Here is a 22,254-nt window from a genome sequence, read left to right as displayed (position 1 = left end):
AGTGTTACAAACAATTTTATCTGCTAAGTCTGCTTGTAAGATTTATGCCTGGAAGACATTAAAAAAAAATAAATCGCAAAATCACTGATTTCAGACTACCAGCAGGTCTGTACATATTTAGTACAAAAGAACTACCCTATAGCTTTTCTACAATCACCACCAGAACTGAGGAAACAATTTATCATGATGTATGGTCATTGTAAACATGACCTTTATTTATCTTATGCCTACATGTTAATTCTGACTTTATCATAACAGAACAAGAAAGAGCACTATTCGTTAGATCCAGTTGATTTATGTGTTAGATATCATTTATTACTTGTAGCACATCAAACACAAAGTCACATTGAGCTCTCGCATGACTTCTCCAAGTGCTCTACCCTCTTCACACTGAGCTATTGATTCATGTGCATCAGCACTTTTATGGAAAAATTGCTATTTGACATGGCCACACTCAGTAAGTAACTTGCTTCACCTCGTGTCCCAGTTTCCAAGGCAATATTTCATTAACATACATAAATTAGTTCCTGTTGCTTTTTGCCTCCAGTTCTCTCTATGATCACCAGCAATCAGTTACCTCATAGTGACAACATGAACTGTTTGGGTCAACAACATCTTCCCCATATGCACTGTAATGGACAGGAACATTGGAGAACGGGTGCTACTGAAACAAATTTTTTAAAAATGTCAAAACCCCCTCATTTTATTTACTGAGGTGTGGGTGCATAGTGACATGTGGCTTGCCCAAATGTATCCCACATTCAGCCTTCTCCAGATCCAGTGCCATGTACATCATTCCCTTCTGAATGTCTTGCTCCTAGTGCCTCTAAAACCCTCTAAAATAGTATTAAATACCTGTGTAACTGAATCAAGTCTTAGCTATGTTTTAACATTAGCTAAATTGCTCTCTGGCCTGAGAACAAGGGAATTATCTAAGTGATTAAACTGAGTTGGATACCCACAGATAGTTTATATACACAGAGTTAAGGATTTGATGGACAGAGATTTGAAATACAATTTGAAATAAGATGCTAAGAGAAAATTGAAACAATCATATAAAATGTAGGAGGCCCATATTAGTAATAGCTATACAAATTGGTTGCTTTTTATACTGTTACTGGAAACAAGAAGTAAAAAAAACGATAACCTATAGAAGAACTTTGGGGACAAAGAAAAAAAGGAAGCCATTGCTTTGAAGATATGTACAAGTCATTTTAGTTCTTTGCCTTTGTGTTCCATTTTCTCTAGTGCCTTGAAGAAAATAATATACTCTTGAATTAGGTAACTATTATATGGAATTAACTTTATCATATTTTGTCCTTCTCCCACAGGTGCTAAAATGGCAGCTGATAGGCCACCTCTGTGACATTCAATCCTTTCAATCCTTTGCTAATATGGATTAGGTTATCTGGAGGAGAGCATAAAATGGATATAATACTGCCTACTCTTTAACAAAAGAGCAACCATGTTACTGCAAACAATGCATATTAATGCAATCTTAATGCAATCTATTTAATACAAATAAGTTACAAAAAGAAATATAGTCATATTTTACTATTGTACTGAGATCTGAAGTATTAATTTTTAAGTCAGAAAAATTAATTTAGTTTTGGTAAAAGAACCTTGACAATCAAAGAGTAAGAGACACTAGTTTGCTAAAAGTACTTTCAGGGAAAAAACAAACAAGCAAATAAATCTGTAGTAAAGCAGTGGAAGCAATAGTCAGACTAATTTTATTGCTACATTCCCGTATTTCAGCAAAAATCTCAACATGAAAAGAATTATTAATAAAAGTAACTTAGTATTAAATAAAAGGCTTTTCTTCAAATAATTCTCTCCTCAAGCATTTTCACACCATTCCTCTAAGTTCAGAAATGTTAAAATGGGAAATTAACAATGTCTTCTGCTCAGTCATATATAGCATATTCTTTTTTTCCAATGTCAACATCCATCCCCTATTCTGTGTAAGTTCAGGCATATTACTTACTTTCCCCTCAGTGTAAATCAATACATCCTTTTAATGAAATTCTCCTCACTGACCCATTTAGTTTTCAGACATGCTTACATCTAGTCCACAAAGATTGAATATTTAAAATCGTAATTGTACCTAATGTAAAGATCATATTCTTTCTTTATCTACTCACCACCATGCTTGCTTGTATGTTTTCCAAGTCAAGTCCTAACTTAGCCAAGCAAACAGCAAACACGAACTGGACTTCACCATCATGGATAGCAATTTAACAATGAGAAGAGGTACCCTATGCTCACCCACCTATCTCTTTGGCAATAGGTTTTTGTGGTTTTCTCATTCACAGAGAAAGTATTCATCATATACAATAAAGATGTTAATGCCAGACAGCTGACCTCCTGGGTATCAGAAGTAGGGGGGAATGGAGAATGAGTAGATTTCAAGCACTTAGAATCATAGAATCATAGAATCATAGAATTGGCTGGGTTGGAAGGGACCTCAGAGATCATCAAGTCCAACCCTTGATCCACTACCACTGTGGTTCCCAGCCCATGGCACTGAGTGCCACATCCAGTCTCTTTTTAAATATCTCCAGGGATGGAGAATCCACCGCTTCCCTGGGGCAGCCCATTCCAATGTCTGATCACTCTCTCAGTAATGAAATTCTTTCTAATGTCCAACCTAAACCTCCCCTGGCACAACTTGAGACCGTGCCCTCTTGTCTTGCTGAGAGTTGCCTGGGAAAAGAGACCAACCCCCACCTGGCTACACCCTCCTTTCAGGGAGTTGTAGAGAGTGATGAGGTCTCCTCTGAGCCTCCTCTTCTCCAGGCTGAACAGCCCCAGCTCCCTCAGCCTCTCCTCATAGGATCTGTGCTCGAGTCCCTTCACCAGCCTGGTTGGCCTCCTTTGGACCTTCTCCAGGACCTCAATATCCTTCCTAAACTGAGGAACTGAGGGGCCCAGAACTGGACACAGTACTCAAGGTGTGGCCTCACCAGCACTGAGCACACTTGATTTCCAACAAGCATCAACTTCAAGAAAAGCCCAGATCTCGTTTATTTCTAGGAACTATCAGCTATGTTTTCCATTTGTATAGGAGTCAATATAGGCTTCAGCAACCCAACCTGTTTAAATTCCTATGTTAGCCTGAAGGCTTTCTCTACTCACCAAGGCATCCACAAGTTCAAGTGAAAAAATTAATGGATGTATGGCTAGTCTACCAAGCTTACATTTGAGAAGGAGATGGATCAAACCTTGATCACCTTAAGAGACAGATTCCCTGTCATGATTACCACAATGATTTCACATGATTTCACAGAAAACAAAAAACAAAACCCAAAAAAAACCCAGGCCTTGAAGAAAGCTCAGAGAAGCTTAAAAATGGAGTCTAGTACTAATGGAGGCACAGTCAAGTGCCTCCCATACTCTCTAAAAATCAAACCAATTCAAAGGAGGGGACCAAGGAAAGTCTATCTCCTCTGTGCAATAAATGTTCTTCTGAACTTGCACACCATTTGAAGAGGCTGTCAGAGTTGTTCATTTCTGTACGAAGACCTATAATGGCGATTCAAACATTTACATAACTCAAATGGTACAGACATCTCTTTTGGTTTTTTTCTTCCTGTTTTCCTTTTACATCCCTCCATTCTCCTGCCACAGTATTAAGAATGCCTTTTTGCTTACAAAACTCCTTTTTAAATTATTTTTTTGGGGGGAGCACAATGCTCCAAACTAGGACCTCTAGGTTTCACTCAAAAGGATCCAAATAAATGCAAATCATGAAAACTTGAAAATCTGCATTCCAAACTTCTTTGGAATAATTTTAAATCTTCTTCTAGTGCTCTTTTTCTGTTAATTACTTTACCACTGTGATGATGCTTTCTTAAAAGAATTAATAGAATATCAGGCTCTTTTGAGAGTTATTTCTGTGTATTGATAGAACATTTAGCTGTCATTTAAGAAAGTTTCTTTCTCTCATGCATTGTCTGATTTCTTTGTTACTAAAAATTAAACAGAATCAGGGATCCCATGCAGATCTAGGGAATACCAGGGTTTGGATATTGAAAGATAAACTGCTGCAAGGCTTTAATTTCAGATATTTTCTCTGCTTTGCTTTTTGGTTTTAATTCAGATTTAACATCTAGTTTTGTTCTTTTTTTTAAAGATAATAATTGGAAATAACAGTTTAAAGATGTAAAAATATTTGTAAGTATATACAGCCATGGTAAAAGTACAGATAATGTTTTACATTATTAAAGATAATGAAGAAATAGTGCATGTACAGTGCTTATGAAAAATTAATTGTACTTTTTTTTACTCACCATTGCCTTTGCTTAAAGCAAATATTTCCTTATATATTCTGTATCCAAGACTTCTAATAAAGCATTAAATAATTGTGTGCATATATACTATGACTATGTGCAATGCACAATTTCTAGGAACAAACAGCATACATATAGAAATAAATACTCTTCTTGAATTGCATAGAACTTCATAATATCTGAAAGAACACTGGTAATTCAAGAAGTTACTGGAGGGGATAGTTAAGCTCCATAGTCTCCTTAAAAAAAAAAAAAAAAAAAAAAAGACCAAGGGAATTTTGTCTAATAACATGTTATTTTTAAATGTCGTCTTTATTGCCTAATGTTTATTTCACAAAATAACTATGTGATGATAATAATGCATCATTCATGTAACTACACCTATTTTAACCAGTTGTACATAATAAAAAAATGCCTTAATAAACTAGATCTCTTAAACTACATTATGGTTTATTCTCCTACACTGTGATGCTTTTCAAAGATAATATGAAGCAGTTTTAGTTGAAAGTTTTATAGACAAAATTTATGTAATTTTATTTAAAATATCTCCAAAGGCATTCTATTTTCTGTCTTAAACAAACAAACAAATACTAACTGAACTATACAGCACAGGAGATATGTGACTCAGCAGCCTAATGTCTATGTGTGAAAGCATAAGTACATCTACATGTAAATAGAAAAACAAAAAAGGCAGCTGCTGTGAGGTTGAGGAAAGATATTTAAAATACAGATAAACACCAAAGATTAAAGCTCTTACAAAATGAATTAGAAAGATATTTGAAGCATCTGGCTTCAGATTTGCAAGGCTATAAGAAGGGTATTCATATTCAAGGATATTCAAATACAATTGCACAATACTCTGACTTTTCCCTTCTTTTTTCCTCCCTCCCTCCCTCCCTCCCTCCCTCCCTCCCTCCCTCCCTCCCTCCCTCCCTCCCTCCCTCCCTCCTCCCTCCCTCCCTCCCTCCCTCCCTCCCTCCCTCCCTCCCTCCCTCCCTCCCTCCCTCCCTCTCTTCCTTCCTTCCTTCCTTCCTTCCTTCCTTCCTTCCTTCCTTCCTTCCTTCCTTCCTTCCTTCCTTCCTTCCTTCCTTCCTTCCTTCCTTCCTTCCTTCCTTCCTTCCTTCCTTCCTTCCTTCCTTCCTTCCTTCCTTCCTTCCTTCCTTCCTTCCTTCCTTCCTTCCTTCCTTCCTTCCTTCCTTCCTTCCTTCCTTCCTTCCTTCCTTCCTTCCTTCCTTCCTTCCTTCCTTCCTTCCTTCCTTCCTTCCTTCCTTCCTTCCTTCCTTCCTTCCTTCCTTCCTTCCTTCTTTTCTTCCCTCCTTCCCTCTTCTTTCTGTAGGAAAAAATCCGCGGAGGCTTGAAGGACGACACGCAGTCACCAATATGGTTAAAGTGAAGTCGTTTATTAACAGTGGACACTCGCTTTATATAGAGCCTTTGTTTATATAACGATATCTTGCAGGTGGCTGTATCTTGGACACAAATTCTGTTCTCACAGAACTTCTGCTGGCTACCTCATTATCCTGTTATTCTTCTTTTCTACTGCCAGCTCCCTTATCTTTTTCCCATAGCTCATCTTTCAGTAACCTTGCAACTGGGTCTTAAGGCCTAAAGCTAAAGAGTCAGGATTGCTCACATGTCTGTTTTCTTCCAGACAGTTTCCCAACATCTTTCCTTTTCTCCTTTATAATAGCTCATTTCTTCTTTTGCAATACAACCCATTGTTGCAATTTAGCATAAATCCCAGTCCAGTTTCTCTCTCACACCCCCTTGAAATGATGTTAGGTTAGGCCATCATTGAGATACTGTAAAAAGAAGCTTCTGAGCAGGGAAGGAAAAGATAGAAACAGTAAGAAAATGTCAGTTTGGCAAAAATATATGAGGTCTTTTGCTACTTAGTACTTACTTTTACACCAGCTTGAGTTGGATATATATATCAACTCTGTGAAATTTATCTGGTTATATTTGCTTCCCATACACAACAAGCAATCATGTGATGTGACATCCACCTAAAGACTTAATATTTTATATCTTATGCTTCCTAAAAATAGAAGATGCAGCAGAATGGTATAGTACTGCACCTGAAACTGACTAAATTACTTTCTTCCTTGAAAGTGGGGTATATGCCCATACATCTTCTATCAGCTCATAGTTCTGGTATTGACTGTAGTAATCTGAAAGCTGTTTCTAGCTGTCTATATCCTCATCTCCAGCTGTGGGTGTGCAGCAGTGCCTTGATAATAAGGTTAAGTCTTGATTTTCTCAGTTTCTTTATGGCAGGCAGCTTCCCATAGAAAGAAAAGTAGAAATAAGAAATGAAAGATGAGAGTATTGTGAACACTAGTGAATAAGGATGAAGGTTGTTTCTTTATTACTGAAGGAAAAAGAGCAAGTCTTCATCACTATCACTAGCTTAATTTCACTGATAATGTGAATGTTTCTACTCAGTGAAACCCCACATTTCAATTGTAATGTAGTCACTGTAGAAATCAGTTTGGTCCACTAACTATCCTTTTAACATTGCTCATTTAGTGCCATACAGACTGTTCCACCAGGTTTCTCTGTAACTGCCCCACGCAATAGATATATTTCTCTTCCTTACTGTTGCCACAGGTAGTAAAGGCACAGAAGTGTGAAGAAAGGAGCTTCTTAGTAAAGCAAATAGTAATTACTGGACTGTTCCACACCTTTAAGTAAGACTGAAATAAAAATTAGAGTCATTAATTCAAAGCATGCTTATACTTTTGCCCATTTGCTTTTTATTTTGCCCGTTTGCCTGCCTTCATGACCTCACAGGTCCATCTCTTCTCCCTGCTCTCCTAGTCAAGTTATCTCAAACATCACACTGAATATAAGTTTTCTAAAAGATTATTTCAATCTCTTATCTGAGCTTCTCAACTGCGTTTTCAGAATTGAAATAGCTTATAGCATCATTCTGAAGCATCATTAAGGCCTTTTGTCATTAAAATAAACAAAAACTTCAAATCCACAAGAAAAAAATACTAAATCCCATCCCAGCGCTTTGCTCCTTGAAAGAAATTACAGCTCTTGTTCATGAATTCTTCTCCACTTTCTTTGGTATATTCTACCAATATCCAAGCATTAAATGACAGTGAGGCTGAGTATTCCAATTTTTGTGATGAGACTGAAGAGCAGTAAAAGACAGTAGATAGCTTTTTGGTGTGGACATTTTTCTATTCTACAGATAATTCTGTAGCAAAAACTTTGGAACACAGAGAGCACAAAAATTTGCCAGATGGTTTCAGTTCAGCCTTTTTGTCAGATAATCACTTCATAGTTTAAGAATCTGAAGGAAGGGAAAAGAGAACTATTATATTTCTAAGAAATTAATAGTACATATTTCAAATTAAGATATCTAACACTTTATATTTGGAACATCGAACATTAAGTTTTAAATTTCATTCTAAATGGATATTCAAGACTTTGAAAGTAACCTTTGACTGTATGGACAAAGGACTCATAAAGGGGTATATACCTGTGATACAAAAATGAGGATTGTGTCTCCTACCAATAACCATTTGGCCATATATTTGAAGGGTTCCATCCAACAATTCTAAAGCTGTAACACTGATGTAACAAGAAACATAGAACTTCTTAGTAACAACTGTTTAACTGATACTTGCTCATTCTAGTGGGTGTCCTCAAGGCTTTGTCACAGTTCATAAGAGTATTCAGGATCACAAACTAGTTAGCACTTTATTTTTTTAAAATCTACTGCCAATCTACAATGTATAAGCACTGACAGATGGAAATTAAGTACATGCTAAGAAAGCAGACTGTAGTTTCAAGGAGATTAGAATATGCCCTTACCAACCTCAAATTTAAAAATAAATGCATTTAGAACAAGCATGAATACAGGTTAACATTGTAAACATATTTTAAAGTATAACACATTTTTAAAGTACCACTGTTTATCTAAATTCAGCACTTATCTATACTCACTGGAAAGTGCAATATAAGATATTTAAGTTTTTCTTTATCCAAACATAGAGGATTAATTATGGTATTTAAATTAACACCATTAAATAATTGAAAAAAAAATGCCATTTTAATGACTACTGTTACACACATACTTTAAAAAAATCTCAGCATAATTAAATATTCTTCTTATGTAGCATAGCATGTGCAGCATTGTAACAATACCTCTTTTAAAGAAAACCATCATCAGAAGAACTAAGTTGAAAATGCTACTGAACAAATGACATGATAAAAAACACCTCACATGTTTTGTAAAGAGCTCAAAGAACAAATCTTTGTTGAAAAAAAAAAAAAAAAAAAAAAAAAAAGGGCAAAAAGTGGTAGATACTAAACTTCTCCAGGTTCTGGCAAAGTAGTTATCTTATTTTCATTGCAACATCAGAGAGCTTTGCTGTGTGCTCCTTGTTTAGCTACTCAGTTGCCTTTGCCTTACTCTTTCCTTGTGACTCTTTCTGTTGAATGATTAGCAACACCCTTTTTGTAGATTTGCAGAGAACACTGCTTCATATCCGCTCAACTAAATGCAATTATCAACTGTTTCATAACTTTGAACAATTAGTAGTGACTCTTCCTTTGTTGTGTCCAAATTCGAATTTGCAAACTCACATGTAGTATAAGGCTGTGAGAAAATTTTGACTGTAAAGGGATAGTAAAAAATATCTCAGTGCAAATCATTACAAATATTCATAAAGAAGGTGAACACCTACTTTGTAAAGCAGGAAGGAGAATCTAATCCAAGTTTTGGTTATAAAGTGTGATGCATCAAGCTAAATAGCTTTCAAATTGCAAATATGTCTATTATCAGGTTAAGACAGATGTGATTCTAGGGGATGTCTGTAAAAAAGATGAAATTCCAGCTTCTGACTTCCTTAAAGCAATTACTTTACATCAAATAATATTTTTTTACAAAAGTTAATTAAATTCAGCCATTACATAAAAAACATAAAAAAATAAATCTGAATGTGCAAAAGAGCCTTTTTACTCTAGGACAGTGATTGTAACAGCTAACCCAGAATTAGAAGCAGGAACACATGACTTATGTATCCAGTCTCAACCATCTCATGCATTTTTTTTTCTATAATTTATGTTAATTTAGAGTAGTTACCACTTAAGATGAAACACTTCAGGGAAGGGAGTACAAGGTGGAGAAGAAGAAAAAGGAACACAGTTAGAAAACATACTTCTTTGGCACAAAGGACTCATTAGTCATTTTTCATATCTGATTAATTAAAATACAGTATAATTAAATACAGTACCTTATAACACATGCATAAAGCCCGCTGTCTTGTACCACTGTTGGTCGGAACCAAATGGAGTCCTCTTCTTTGCTCATTCTGGTTCCATCAAAAGCTATAGGTTCTTCAAAATCTCCGGGTCCAGAGCTTTTGTACCACATCAAACTAAGTCCAGCACTCTGTGCTAGGGAGTAATTAGCTCTAATATATCCATAAAAGAGTGCACATTTTATACGGACAGGTTCTCCCACTAGAACTTGATATTTCTTGTAGTCCACAGACCAGTCAGTGCATCCATCAGCTAAAAGAGAAGAAAAAATTGCAAGATTATCAAAGGCTTCAGAAAGCACAATTCACACAGCAACAATCATTGTGAGAAAGCTCTGCATTTGAGAAAAGGTCCATTTTTGATCCCTGAGAAATTAACTGCATTTTCACACCATTGACATCATGTACTTGTCTATGCAGAACAGACCTGTTATGAGATTTTGTTTTAAATGTTGATCATTTCTGAGATAACTGAGCAATTGCTCTTTTTGCTTTTGTGGAACTCCACTATGACCAGTTATAAAATCCTGGAGTGAAATTAATGCAAAACAGAGGCCATTAGGTATGTGCACAAGTTATCACAGTCTGTGAGCTGATTTAATCAAATCCCTTCAGAGTAGCCATGTACATGAAAGAAGACATTAGTTTCAGAAAACATCAGAACAAGGAACTGTAGTCCAAACCAAAAAGTGTGACATTACAAGTTAAATTTGAAGGAGGAGGAGAGACTTCTTATTAATAAGAACAAAAAAGAATGAAAGTGCAAAAAACAGTGATGGAAAATTACCATCAGTGTTTCCAATGGATTATTCAAAAACAAAATAAGGAAATATTTCTTGTAATTCCTGACTTTCTAGAACTATATTTAAATTACTACATTTGAATTATTTTGTTTGGTTGCTTGTTTGGTTGTTTTTTTACTGTCCTAATTGGCAGTAGATTTAGAATAATTTTTATAATCTTGGGCTGTTGAATATTGTTACCCAGTACCAATACTGGTCCACAATAACTGTTCCTCAGAAGGAGGTATGAGATTTGTTTCACCTTCAAAAAAAAAAAAAAAAAAAAAAAAAAAAAAAATCAAAAAAATAACTGCCCCCCTCCCTGCCTTTTTTACTTAAGAATTAAAAACCAATAAAAGGTATATGGATATAATGGCTTCCTTAACAAAAGCTTATGGGCTTAAACCATGGAAATTCATCATTAGGCTCATTCACTTCTCTATCTCCATCCTCAGCTCCTCCAATCAGGCCCCCACTCCAGTCAGTAGAAAGCAATCAGTACATCCAAAGAAGAACATATTTAATCTTAAAATTAATATCTATGACTCATATAAATATTTGGTCTTTGGATTTTCCACTTTCAATTTTAAATGAACTTGGGCAGCTAACTAGCTTAGACAACCAACTTTCATACAGCTAAATTCAAATGCCTCTCATCCAAGAGTTGGTTGAATATTCACTTTAAGGGTGAATTCATTCTACAGGGCAAGAAAAAACTGTTAATGCTAAATATGGACAATGTTTTCATCTCTGTTTTTGCAAGAATAGCATGTGAGTTAGCAATTGTTAAGATTAATATCTGGATAATACCACAGCACTTATTATACACAATAATACAAAATTATACAAAGTAATACAAAACAAGGACACAAACATCTCCACACATAACAAAAAGATGGGAAAAAAAATCTAAAAAAAATCAGAATAAATTTTCAATATGAACAAAATTCACACAGTTAAATATTTTGTGTATCTTTGGATTGTCTCCTCCTATGTTTCCTTTCAAGACCAGGAAGGGACAATAATATGACCCTGTTCCAAGTTTTCTTCTCAACAGCCTGTAAAAATTAACAATCTTTACCAGGCCCTAAGAAGATAGATATGTACTCTTGAAGAAACTGAAGTGAAAGGAGACAAGGCTACACTATTAGCTTCCCCATAGGACATAAGACACTACCTTCCACACATTTCAGAATTCATTTACATCTTTGATCATTCCATTTTTAACATTTCTGAAAGGCCATTCTCTCTGATATGATTCTATTTCACTCTGGTTCTAAATCCCTATGCCAAAAATGGATTAACATGCACCTCTAAGCAGTGTTATTTCCATTATGTAAGTTACCAGGCAATAGCTTCTTCATCATAATTGATTATCAAATGGTAATCTTGCCTTTCATTGTCTAATAAATTGTCTAAACTCTTTAGTTTAGAATATTAATCTCTTTACCATGTTTTCTCTCTCAGGATATTTAATTCTAGTGGTTCTCTGTTCCTTGAGTTACGTGAATCAATGAGACCATATTGTGTATTAACACAGTCTGTTTAAAGTATTTGTGCTGAATGGTATCCTTGGTATCCCTTGGATTTCAAGGTATCCTTGACTTCATTTCATCACTCTATTTCCCATTAAAAAGTGCTAAGGATCACTCGCAGTTTAGTTGAGCAGGCTTAGATGAACATGCTAGAAGATATACTATACTTCCATGCAAAAACAGAGAGAACATCATCAAACTTTTAAAATTTAACATTATCAGAGTTCAGGTCCTGAGTTTTAGGGAGAGCATTAATGATAGTTTGAATATGTAAGCATTGTATTTACATTATTGCTCTGTGAAACAGTTATTTCAAGTATATAAATCAGATTACATTTCTTTGAAAAAAAATACAAATCAATACCTCCTAAAGGCATAGGGCTGACTAAGTTTCACACTAGGACTTCATATCACAAAATTTAGCCAACATTACATTTTAGGGTACCTATCTACCAAACTATTTTGTCATTTGTTGGCATTAAGCACATCAGTCAGACAGCTTAAGGGAACATTAACTCAAGTAAATATGAATAGTGGCATGGTCATAACATTATAGATTTTTAATTTATGTTTTAATTAGCGGGGTACCCCAGAACTCAATAGTGGATCCAGTCCTGTTTAACATCTTCAGTAATGATCTGGATTATGGAACAGAATGTAACTTAAGCAAGTTTGCTGATGACACAAAACTGTCATGGTTGCCAGTAAACCAGAGGGTTGTGCTATCATTCATAAGGACCTCAACAATCTGGAGAAAATGAGCTGACAGGAACCTCATGATATTCCACAAGGGGAAGTGCAAATTCCTGCATCTAGGGAGGAACAAGCCAATGCACCAAAATAATCAGGCTATTTTCAGTGGTGCACAGAGACAGGACAAGAGGCAATGGTCACAAACTGAAAAACAGGAAGTTCTCTCAGAACATTAGGAAAATGTTTTTCACTGTGAGAGTGATGGAGCCCTGACAACAGTGTATCAGTGATGTTGTTGAGTCTCCATCCTTGGACACAGTCAAAAGCCAGATAGACTTTTCATCAACAAGCAGCCCTAGGTGTCCCTGCTTGTGCAGGAGTTTGGAACAGATGACCTCCAAAGGTCCCTTCCAACTTCAGCCATTCTGTGATGTACATTCTATGATGTATTACAGTTACACTCAGTGACAATCTTAAGAAAACATTTGCTCTCTGTTCAGCGTGGTCTTTCAGTGAAATGAACATGACAGAGTTTGTCTTGCTTCCAGAAATATCATACCAGTTAAACTCTGCCAGCACTGTCACTCTTGGAACTGTGATAACTTTATTACAGCTGTAAGCTTTAATACCTTAAAAATCTTCTAGAAAATAACTCATACTACTTGCTCAGCCAATGTGACTTCATCATTATGAAGGTGCTAATGCAATTTTGACAGATGTAATAGAAGTTCATCATTCTCATCATAAGACCCTTCTGTGATACTTTGTGATAACAGTAATATTTCAGAAGATAACTGTCTATCTGTGCTTGAAATGCTCCTATTGCACTGCAACTGTGGAATATAAACAGAAGCTTAAAAGCAAATAATGGAAATAATGGAAAGAAAAATAGACTATCATGTCCTTAAAAATTAGATTACTGTGAACACTCAGACAGATGATAGAACGCATGCACTGTAACTGGCACTTCTATGGAGTATAGAGTATATGTTCATTTTTCAGTCTAGGAAAACTTGGATGTATCAAAAAACAAATTAAAATCCTGATTTCCAAATGAAGCACACAAAAAAATATTTTGAAAAACCCAAGACTAATTGTATTAATGCTGCTTTTTTACATTCACAGAAATCTTCAGATTTCTCTATTGATATTGGCACCTTAAAAATAGTATATATTATCTTGTTGAACACTTGTGTTACTGCCTTCATAAATAGGGACATAGAAGAGTAAAAGCTTCATGTTCATCTAGACATGTTAATATTAAATAGATTGAGGATTTCTATTCAATTTTGTATTCTATCAGTGGTCCTACTTTGAATGGATTTTCCTTGTTTTCTTTGTGTATGAATCAGATACTGACTAAAGAATATAGTGTTCTTAGTTATGGCTGCTACAGACATCTACATTTACACTGTCACAAAAAAGGGTAGGGAAAAAAAATTATCTCTGGACTTACATTTTTACTGTGCTCACATCATAAAGCTGTCAAACATCTTTTATCTCATTTTATAAATTAAAAATTCTTGAATAATTCAACAGCTTTGAAAATTCAGAACTGAAAATGAGTAAAACCTATCTGGATGTATTTCTGAGTGACCTGTTCTAGTTTTGGCCTTGATCTGGCAGGGGTGTTGGATTTGATGATCTTCAGTGGTCCATTCAAACCCCTGATATTCTATGATTCTGTGAGTACCTGAGGGACCAAGCACTAGGTCTTGTTCCTAAAGCTGTAAACTTGCTGAAGTCATTAGTGTATGCAGAAATAAGATGGTACTATGTTGGGACAGTAAATAGGATGGATAGAGAAAGTGAACAAAGGATATTGTAGCATCACACCTGAGATTTATGGGTAAATATGGGCCATACTCTGTTAAGAAAATGGACTTCCCTGAACTGGGTGTACATTAAAAAAATTTCAAAAGTTTAGCAACTGTAAGGATTGTAAGGATTACTTTCCTTTAAACAATTTTCACACAGTATTTTACTATCATAATGAAAAAATTGAACTATCAATCTATTTTTGTCATATTTTTAAAGTTTTTTCTTTTTGTTTTTGCTTTGACTAACTAGCAATAAAAACGTAAAAAGAAATAGAGAAAAAAGAAATCAGATTTTATACTTTAGACCACACTCGTTGCAGTGTCGGAGCCAATTAGCTCTATGCAATTTAACACATGGTATTCTCATGTGTGTTCTCATTATGGAGAAATGCAAAGACTGCCTATTTTTGGTTTGTGTATCCTTTTATTTGCTATAAAAATTAACTCCAAAAGGCACGAAGAAGCAGAGCTTAGAAATGAGTCACAATATGGAGATGAGAAGGAGAACACGGTCAGTTCTACTCTTAGACCACTTAGATATTGTGCTTTCAGAAAATACCAGTATAAAATGGGAAAGATAAAAAAAAAAAGGATTTATTGTTAGTACGAACATTTTCAAATAACTACTTCAAATTATTTTATACATGATTATATTTTATTTTGCACCAGTACTGCTACTGGAGTTTTGCACATGCTGCATTTCTGTTTGAGTTAACACTTTTTTGAAACCTCATTTTTCATTCTCTTAAAAATTAGTGTAAGGTTTATACAGGATTATACTGTAGGCTAAACTTACATATTTCATTCTCACTCTAGAAGTGTGCGATGGTTGGTATGGAGAAATGTCACTAAGGGAAAAAGAAGATGCTGAAGAAAGGAAGAGAAAGGGAGAGAAGGGAGAAAGGAAAATTATTTTGGATACCATAATCTATTACAAAATTGGAGAAAAAAAGGAGAAAAGAGAAGACCAGATGTGGTTCAAGTGCTAACTAGCAATAGTCAAAACATTGGTTTGTTATCAACACTGTTCTATTCACAAATGGAAAACAGGGCAGTATAAGGTCTGCTATGAATAAAAATAATTCCATCCCAGACAGTACAGAAGTACCTAATCTTTTGACTGCTTCTATGTGCTATCTTCTTTCAATTATTCATTTTCAGCTCAGACACTTAAAGAGGTTAAGGTTGTTCAGACTGGGGAAGAGGAGGCTGTGAGGTGACCTTATAGCAGCTTTCCAACATCTGAGGGGGGCCTACAAGAAAGCTGGGGTAGGGCTTTTTACACAGGTGTGTAGCAAGAGGGCAAGGGGAAATGGTTTAAAACTTGAAGAGGGGACATTCAGGAAGAAATTTTTTTCTGAGGGTGGTGAGACACTGGCAGAGGTTGCCCAAGGAAGTTGTGGCTGCTCCCTCCCTGGCAGTGTTAAAGGTCAGGGTTGGATGGGGCCTTGAGCAACCTGGTCTGGTGTCCCTGCCCATGCAGGGGGTTGGACTAGATGATCTTTCAAGGTCCCTTCCAACCCCTAACTTTCTGAGATTTCTGTGATAACAGATATTACTAGAGTTTTGATGTAGTACTTTGCGTATATGTATATAGGAATCCAAGATTAAGAAAGGGAAATTTTTCACTTCTCATTTACATTTGTTTTTAATCCCACGAGTACTTTGAAACAGTCTGTGCACTGTGAACTGTGTGAAACTGTCTTGTGACATGATAGGAAAATAAAGTACTGCTATTACTCTGAAGGTGGCTACCAGCACCATAAAAATTAGAAAACACAAGCTAGCTAAAATATGAAACTTCAGCATTTTCAATTTGGAATTTTTTAATTTAAGTACATCCTCTTTATATCAAAAATGACCATCAGAAGTGGAATATAGCTGACTGGAGGAAAAACAAACAAAAGAAAATTAAAGAAATTCAAAAAGGAGAATGTATTCAAGTCTACAAGGAAATCTTCCATATGTACACAACACTGGAATAATTTATCATCAAACTGCTATAGGAGGAATATATTTCCTTATGAAATAGAGATTAATTTTTAATTGAAGAAGTTTTTATGATCTATACTCTTTTCCTGCAGATGCTATTAGGAACAAAACATGGTAGTTTAAAGGCAATACGAAATTCATGAAAGACTTAGCAAGGAACAACAATATTAGCTGAACTTTAAAGAGAAAATATTAACTACAGTAAATCTTCACTCCATGGATTACAAAAAGTCATTATAAATCTGTTTGTGCACCTATTTTCTGTTTTAGAAGAACCCATATTATTATAGTATCTGGCATTTTCCTTCCTCTTTTTTTGTCCATATTAAGTCTAGAAGCTAAAGCTTATAAAAGATATTAAATTTTGTAAATCTTTGCTCCCTAGTTTGACATTTCCTCTGTTCTCATATGCCACATGTTTGACACACTCGAGACAGCTTACCAAAGAGAAAGAGGTCACCAGAGTAATACAGTAGTTCAGTACTTTAATCTCATTAGGCAAAGGAAATGAAAATCTTTACTGTTTGAGTTTGAGAAGAAAACTTTGCTTCTTTAACCAAAGCTTACTTTAAGGCTTAGCACGAATGTTTTGGCTGAAGCAATACTAAAGAAATAAAATAGATTTAATTGAGTTAGGAATCCAAATCCCACAAGACTCAGATAAAAAGCTTCCTCAGGTACCTTTATGGATGTGTCTAGATGCATTGAATTTCAAAGGCTAAATCAAGTATCAGAGCATTTCCCTTTCCCTCCTTATGCTCTATTCCAGCATACATCCAAAACAAATTTAAGAGTTTTCAGATAAACCAAGCAATATCCATTCCTATATTCAAATACATTTTTGAATCCTCGTTCAATTGGCTACAAATATTTTTGGAATTGAATACTTCATTCAGAAAATCATTCACATCTGAAATTGGAAGAGAAATTTTTTATGCATTATGAAATAAATTTTCACTCTAGTTTGATGAAGTGACACAGAATGTTTATTTGAGTGAGGAACAGCTTTTTCCTACAGTGCCACTGGGACTCCTGATCAGGTCAGATGATTCAGATTTACTTTAGCAGCAGTGCTGCTTAGTGATTATCACATACAAAATCCTTGCAGCCACAAAACCTCTTGATAAGTTATGAAAGGCAAATTATGCTACTAGATTTTGAATATATATCACCAAAGTTGTATAAGAGAAAGGATTTGGACTTTGGACACCCAAATCACAACTCCTAAGGTAAACAAATAATGCAATTTTTTGCTTATTTATTTCAAGATTTGTTTCAATTTACATCAAAATGAAATTCCACAGATTGGTTCAAAACAGCTTCAAAAGATGTATTTCAACTGCTCTTCACTCTAAAGCTATGTAATTTAGCAGACACTCATTGAAAATTTAAGCCTTGTAAATTCCACTGAACATAAAAGAAATCTGTATTACAGGAAGAAAAATAATAATAATAATTTTTAAAATCTTGCACTGTCTCTAAAATGTGTTTGCATGCCAGACAGGCAAAGTGCATCAAGGCAGAAAGTAATGCATTCTGCTCCATGGTGTTCTCCAACTTCAGACTTTTTCCTGGGTGTTCAACATATGCAACTAAGGCATTTGTATGATATTTAATTGGAACGCATTACATTCCTGTATTTGTTGCTAATCATCAAGAGGGTGAACATCAAGAAGGGTTTTATTCCCTGATGCAACGATTTGGTTGGGGGAAGAGACAGTATTTGTTAGGAAAGCAGTTGCCATTAACCATAGCAGAACTTACAACCAGAGGAAAAATGAAAACTATGATTTTCAGAATACCCCTTTGCTTTGAATAAATTCAGTCTCAAGGTTCATTCTTTTCCACAGGTTAGACAGATTCCTTAGGTGATCAGGAACTATTTTCTGTAAGACGTTAGTCCATGCTTTCTTAGCCATCAGATGGATCCACATAGGATGTATCATCCAAAGTAGCCTGGCACACAAAGCCAACAGGAATAGGGATTACGACATCAGGTAGGATGCTAGCGATATTCTCTGCCCATCCCATTTTTTCCTTTCCTGAAAAGGAAAGTTTAAGGAAAGTTTTTCCTTAAAAGAAAGTTTATTTTTTTCCTATGAAATGAAAACCAAACAAAACCAGATATACTAAAATATGCTTTCTGTTAAGCCAAGTACTGACATGCCTGTCTGAACGATGAAGATATTTCATTAATCCAGAGTAAGCACTCTACATAACTGCACTGGAATAAAAAAAAATTCTTACTCTATATTTTAGTTAAGAGTATAGGATATGTTCCTGCTTGAGTTATATGAAAAAATGAGCTACAATTATTCTGTATTTGTTAAAAAATTCACTAGTGTAAAAAAATCCAATAGAAATGTCTAGAATTTAAATTAAAGAAACTGGCCTACAAACTGCTTTCCAGTCACTGAAGGAATGAACATTTTTATAAAGGAATTCAATGAAATTAGAAATGGTTGTAAGAGCACCTTATAACCCAAATATTCCATCGAGAGTAACTTTTATTGAGTGATGCTTCACTGTTTGATCATGGAGCAGCCTTTTTACTACCTCAAATGCACCAAGGTAAAGAAAACGCTAGTATATTCTTCAAGATAAGGTCACAGACCTGAAATAGATTTTGATCTGTGATTATTTAAAATTTCCTCAGGGATTGTTCAATTTAGTAGCAAATTCACCTTCCATCTATCTTCACTGTCCCTCTCTGCACATATATGCACACTTAAATACACAATTTAATTATTAATGATGAATTTAGCTGCAAAGTATAAGGAATAATGATGAGACTAAAATATGAGTGCAAATGTGAGCTGTGCAATTTGAGGGTCACTGGTTTCCTAGCCTGCTGCTGCTACTTTAGGAAGGCAACATGTGGACTTTGAAAACAGCTGAGATTTATGTCATAAGACAGGATATGACTGAAGTAGTCAAATAGACATAGATGCCATCATCTGTACAGCCAAAGATGAATTTGTGTTTATACATTCAGACTCAGAGGAAAAAGGGTTTAAGACTTTTTCTGTCAGGAAAAGGAAACTGCTTCTCTTTTTTTTTTTTTTTTTTTCTTCCCCAAACTAAAGGGAAACAAACTAGGGGAATTAAGTAGAAAAAAAGAGTACATTAAAGGTTTCAGAAAGAACCAAGACTTGATAAACCTGAGAGGCAGAGAAGAAGACATACGAAGACATATTTATGTTGTTTCTTTCACATATTTATGAACACCAGTGATTATACTGCTCTTTGTTTTGTCATGTTTTGTTTTGTTTTCAAGTCTTTTTTCATATACAGTCAACAACAAATAAGGGAAGTTTCTGGAAGAGTTCATATTATCTCCTCAAATCTCCTTTTTCCGAGGTAAATAAAATATACTTATTTTAAAAATGTTCCAAGACTAAGCTTACACAGGAATGTTTGACTGCTCTATCATGTGTTAAGCTCTATGAGATTTTCCTTCTGGAGAGGACTGCAATTTCTGGTAGAAAGATGTAAGAAGATATAGAAGAGACTAAATTTGCAACATTCATTTCTGAGTTTCTAGGAATTAAAATATGGGGAGGAAATTTCAACGGAATACAAGATCCTTTTTGATAATCAAGGTATTAACCTTTCTGGACTTCCTAAAATTTCTGTGCTATTGGATAAAAATAACTGGGACATCTTCAGTGGTTGTTTAGATACCAGGTTAACTCTCTGAAATAAAGATTCAGCAGGAGAGTGATAATCTACCAGCGCTCTCTAAGAAGCCAGGGGAAAAAAAACAATATATGTAAATATGCAGATATATATGTAGGAGTTTGTTTTGTATTATTGGTTTTTGTTTGTTTGTTTGGGGTTTTTTGGTGGGGTTTTTTTTGGGGGGGGGGTTTGGCTTTTTTTTTTTTGGTTGGTTGGTTTTTTTGTGGGTTGTTTTTCTTTTATTTCCTTCTCCTATGTAATCTATTCCAAGTTAAAAAAAAAATGAACAGCATTGATGATAGATTTGTAAGTCAAGGCGAGATTACCCTTTAAGCTCACCTGAGCTGACTGGTCAAGAAACAGCCCAATATTAACACAGCAGAGTGCACAATATTTGAAGTTTTGTACTTAGGGTGGGGAGCAACTTTGTGCTAATGAGACTGCACAGTTTCCAGTCTGAAGAGCAGAGAGCTGCAATGCTCAAAACTGTCAGTGCAGACATCTCCAATAATGTATAATTCCTGCCTTCCTTTCAAAGATCAGCTCAGCCTCTGAAAGCAGTCAGAGAAATTACATTAACCTCTCATTCATTTTTTCACACACCTCCCCCAGCGTTTTATAGCTAGTGCCATTCATTGTTCCATTTTATAGTAATAAATTAATGTCAGTCCAGTAGCTCAGGATGACTGTTCACATGGTGTTTTTCAGCACATTAGCCAAACAGCAGGAAAAGTTGTATGTGTCTCCCATTTGTCACTCGAGTCTAATTGTATACTTGGGTTTGCAACCAGCTTAAGAAATAATATTGATCAAGCTTCTCCTCAACACAGGTTCCTTAATACAAAGGAGAACTTGTCTTTGAGAGTAAAATTGTCTCCAGCTAAGCAATGTTTTCTACACTGATGTTTTGCATTCTGTAGGTAAACTTAGCTGTTACATGGGTCATCAGCAGTTTAATTACTCCAGTTCTCTAAGGTTTGATCTTTAATGGCAATAAGCATACCTGAGGAAAAGGATTTATATTGTCTGTGGCTTAACCAGTGCCTTAACAAATGTCTTTGTGGCTTAACAAAATATTCCACCAGCATGAACATAAAGATTATAGCTTGAGAGACAAGATTTGATTAATATGAATTACCACAATTATGGAAGATTTTGATATGAATCTTCTTTCTTTCCATTATCATTTGAAATTAAAGCCAATATTTTTCTAAAGGATTGATTTTATTTTAGTAAATTCATGTTATGATACCCAGAGCTACAACCAGAAAACAAAATAAAGATCTAAGGTAAGATAATATGCCTCCTGAAAAGGCAATTGCAAATCACTAAGTCAACCAAGAAATGTAAGCAATGAAAAAAAACAACAAAATAAATATTAAAAAAATCCTCTATATCAAATCCACTGTGTAGTATGTGTGAAATTTGATGGGATTAAACCTCACTGTATGGCACATGGTGTATTATTTCACACATTTAATAAAGCAAATAAATGGGATGAGGCAATTAATTGCAAGATTCTCATAGCCTTCATTCTCCTGAGTTGTTTTCTCTTTCCTGAGAAGTGATTTTGTAAATAGTGACAGAAGAAAAAAGAAAAAGATATTTTCACCTGTAGGCATTGAACGACCAAATTCAAAATCCATGTTTCATAATTAATTTGAAACACCTTACATGATTATACATGAACTCTAGATGATATGACTTTTTATTATAGTAAAAAAGTTATTAGAAGCTCTGTAGTTAAGGCCACATCTACAGAAAACAGGATTAAAATTTCTCCTTTTTACAACTCAAGGGTTGAATCTCTTTTACAGAGTTATCATGGTATCTGCAGAACAGAATTTTTTTTTCTAAAAGAGAAAAAAAAAACCCACTAAACTGATCCATTGATCCATTATGTATTTCACTTTCATCTTCAAGATGCCTGCTATTTTTCTTCTCAAAATCAAAATAATCATGCAGTTCAAGCTTAACATTCTATTTGTATGTAAATAGCCAGGTTTTAGACAGGTCATATTTCAAAACACATTGTATTCCACTTGTGTATTATAACCTCCACAAAAAATGGAAAAGGCAACCTAAGAGCTTCTTTTCTCTTTCCAACTTTTCATCATCTCAACCAATCTCAATGACTTGCTTGTATCTTCTGCTTTTTGAAAAAAAGATAACTGCAGAAG

At 35.0% G+C, this 22,254-nt stretch overlaps 1 protein-coding gene across 1 annotated transcript in view; it reads right to left on the bottom strand.

Annotated features, from left to right (window-relative positions):
* The window catches only part of LOC139792035 (interleukin-1 receptor accessory protein-like 1), a 111,335-nt gene that overhangs the window by 44,064 nt on the left and 45,017 nt on the right, over nt 1-22,254 (bottom strand). Inside the window, exon 2 of the mRNA XM_071734742.1 lies at nt 9,545-9,824. Within this exon, the coding sequence (XP_071590843.1) occupies nt 9,545-9,824 (280 nt within the window). The remainder of the gene's footprint in view (nt 1-9,544; nt 9,825-22,254) is intronic.

This window comes from Heliangelus exortis, chromosome 1 (assembly GCF_036169615.1).
Source record: "Heliangelus exortis chromosome 1, bHelExo1.hap1, whole genome shotgun sequence".
Classification (NCBI taxonomy): Eukaryota; Metazoa; Chordata; class Aves; order Apodiformes; family Trochilidae; genus Heliangelus; species Heliangelus exortis.
This window is presented reverse-complemented; position numbering and strand designations above follow the sequence as displayed.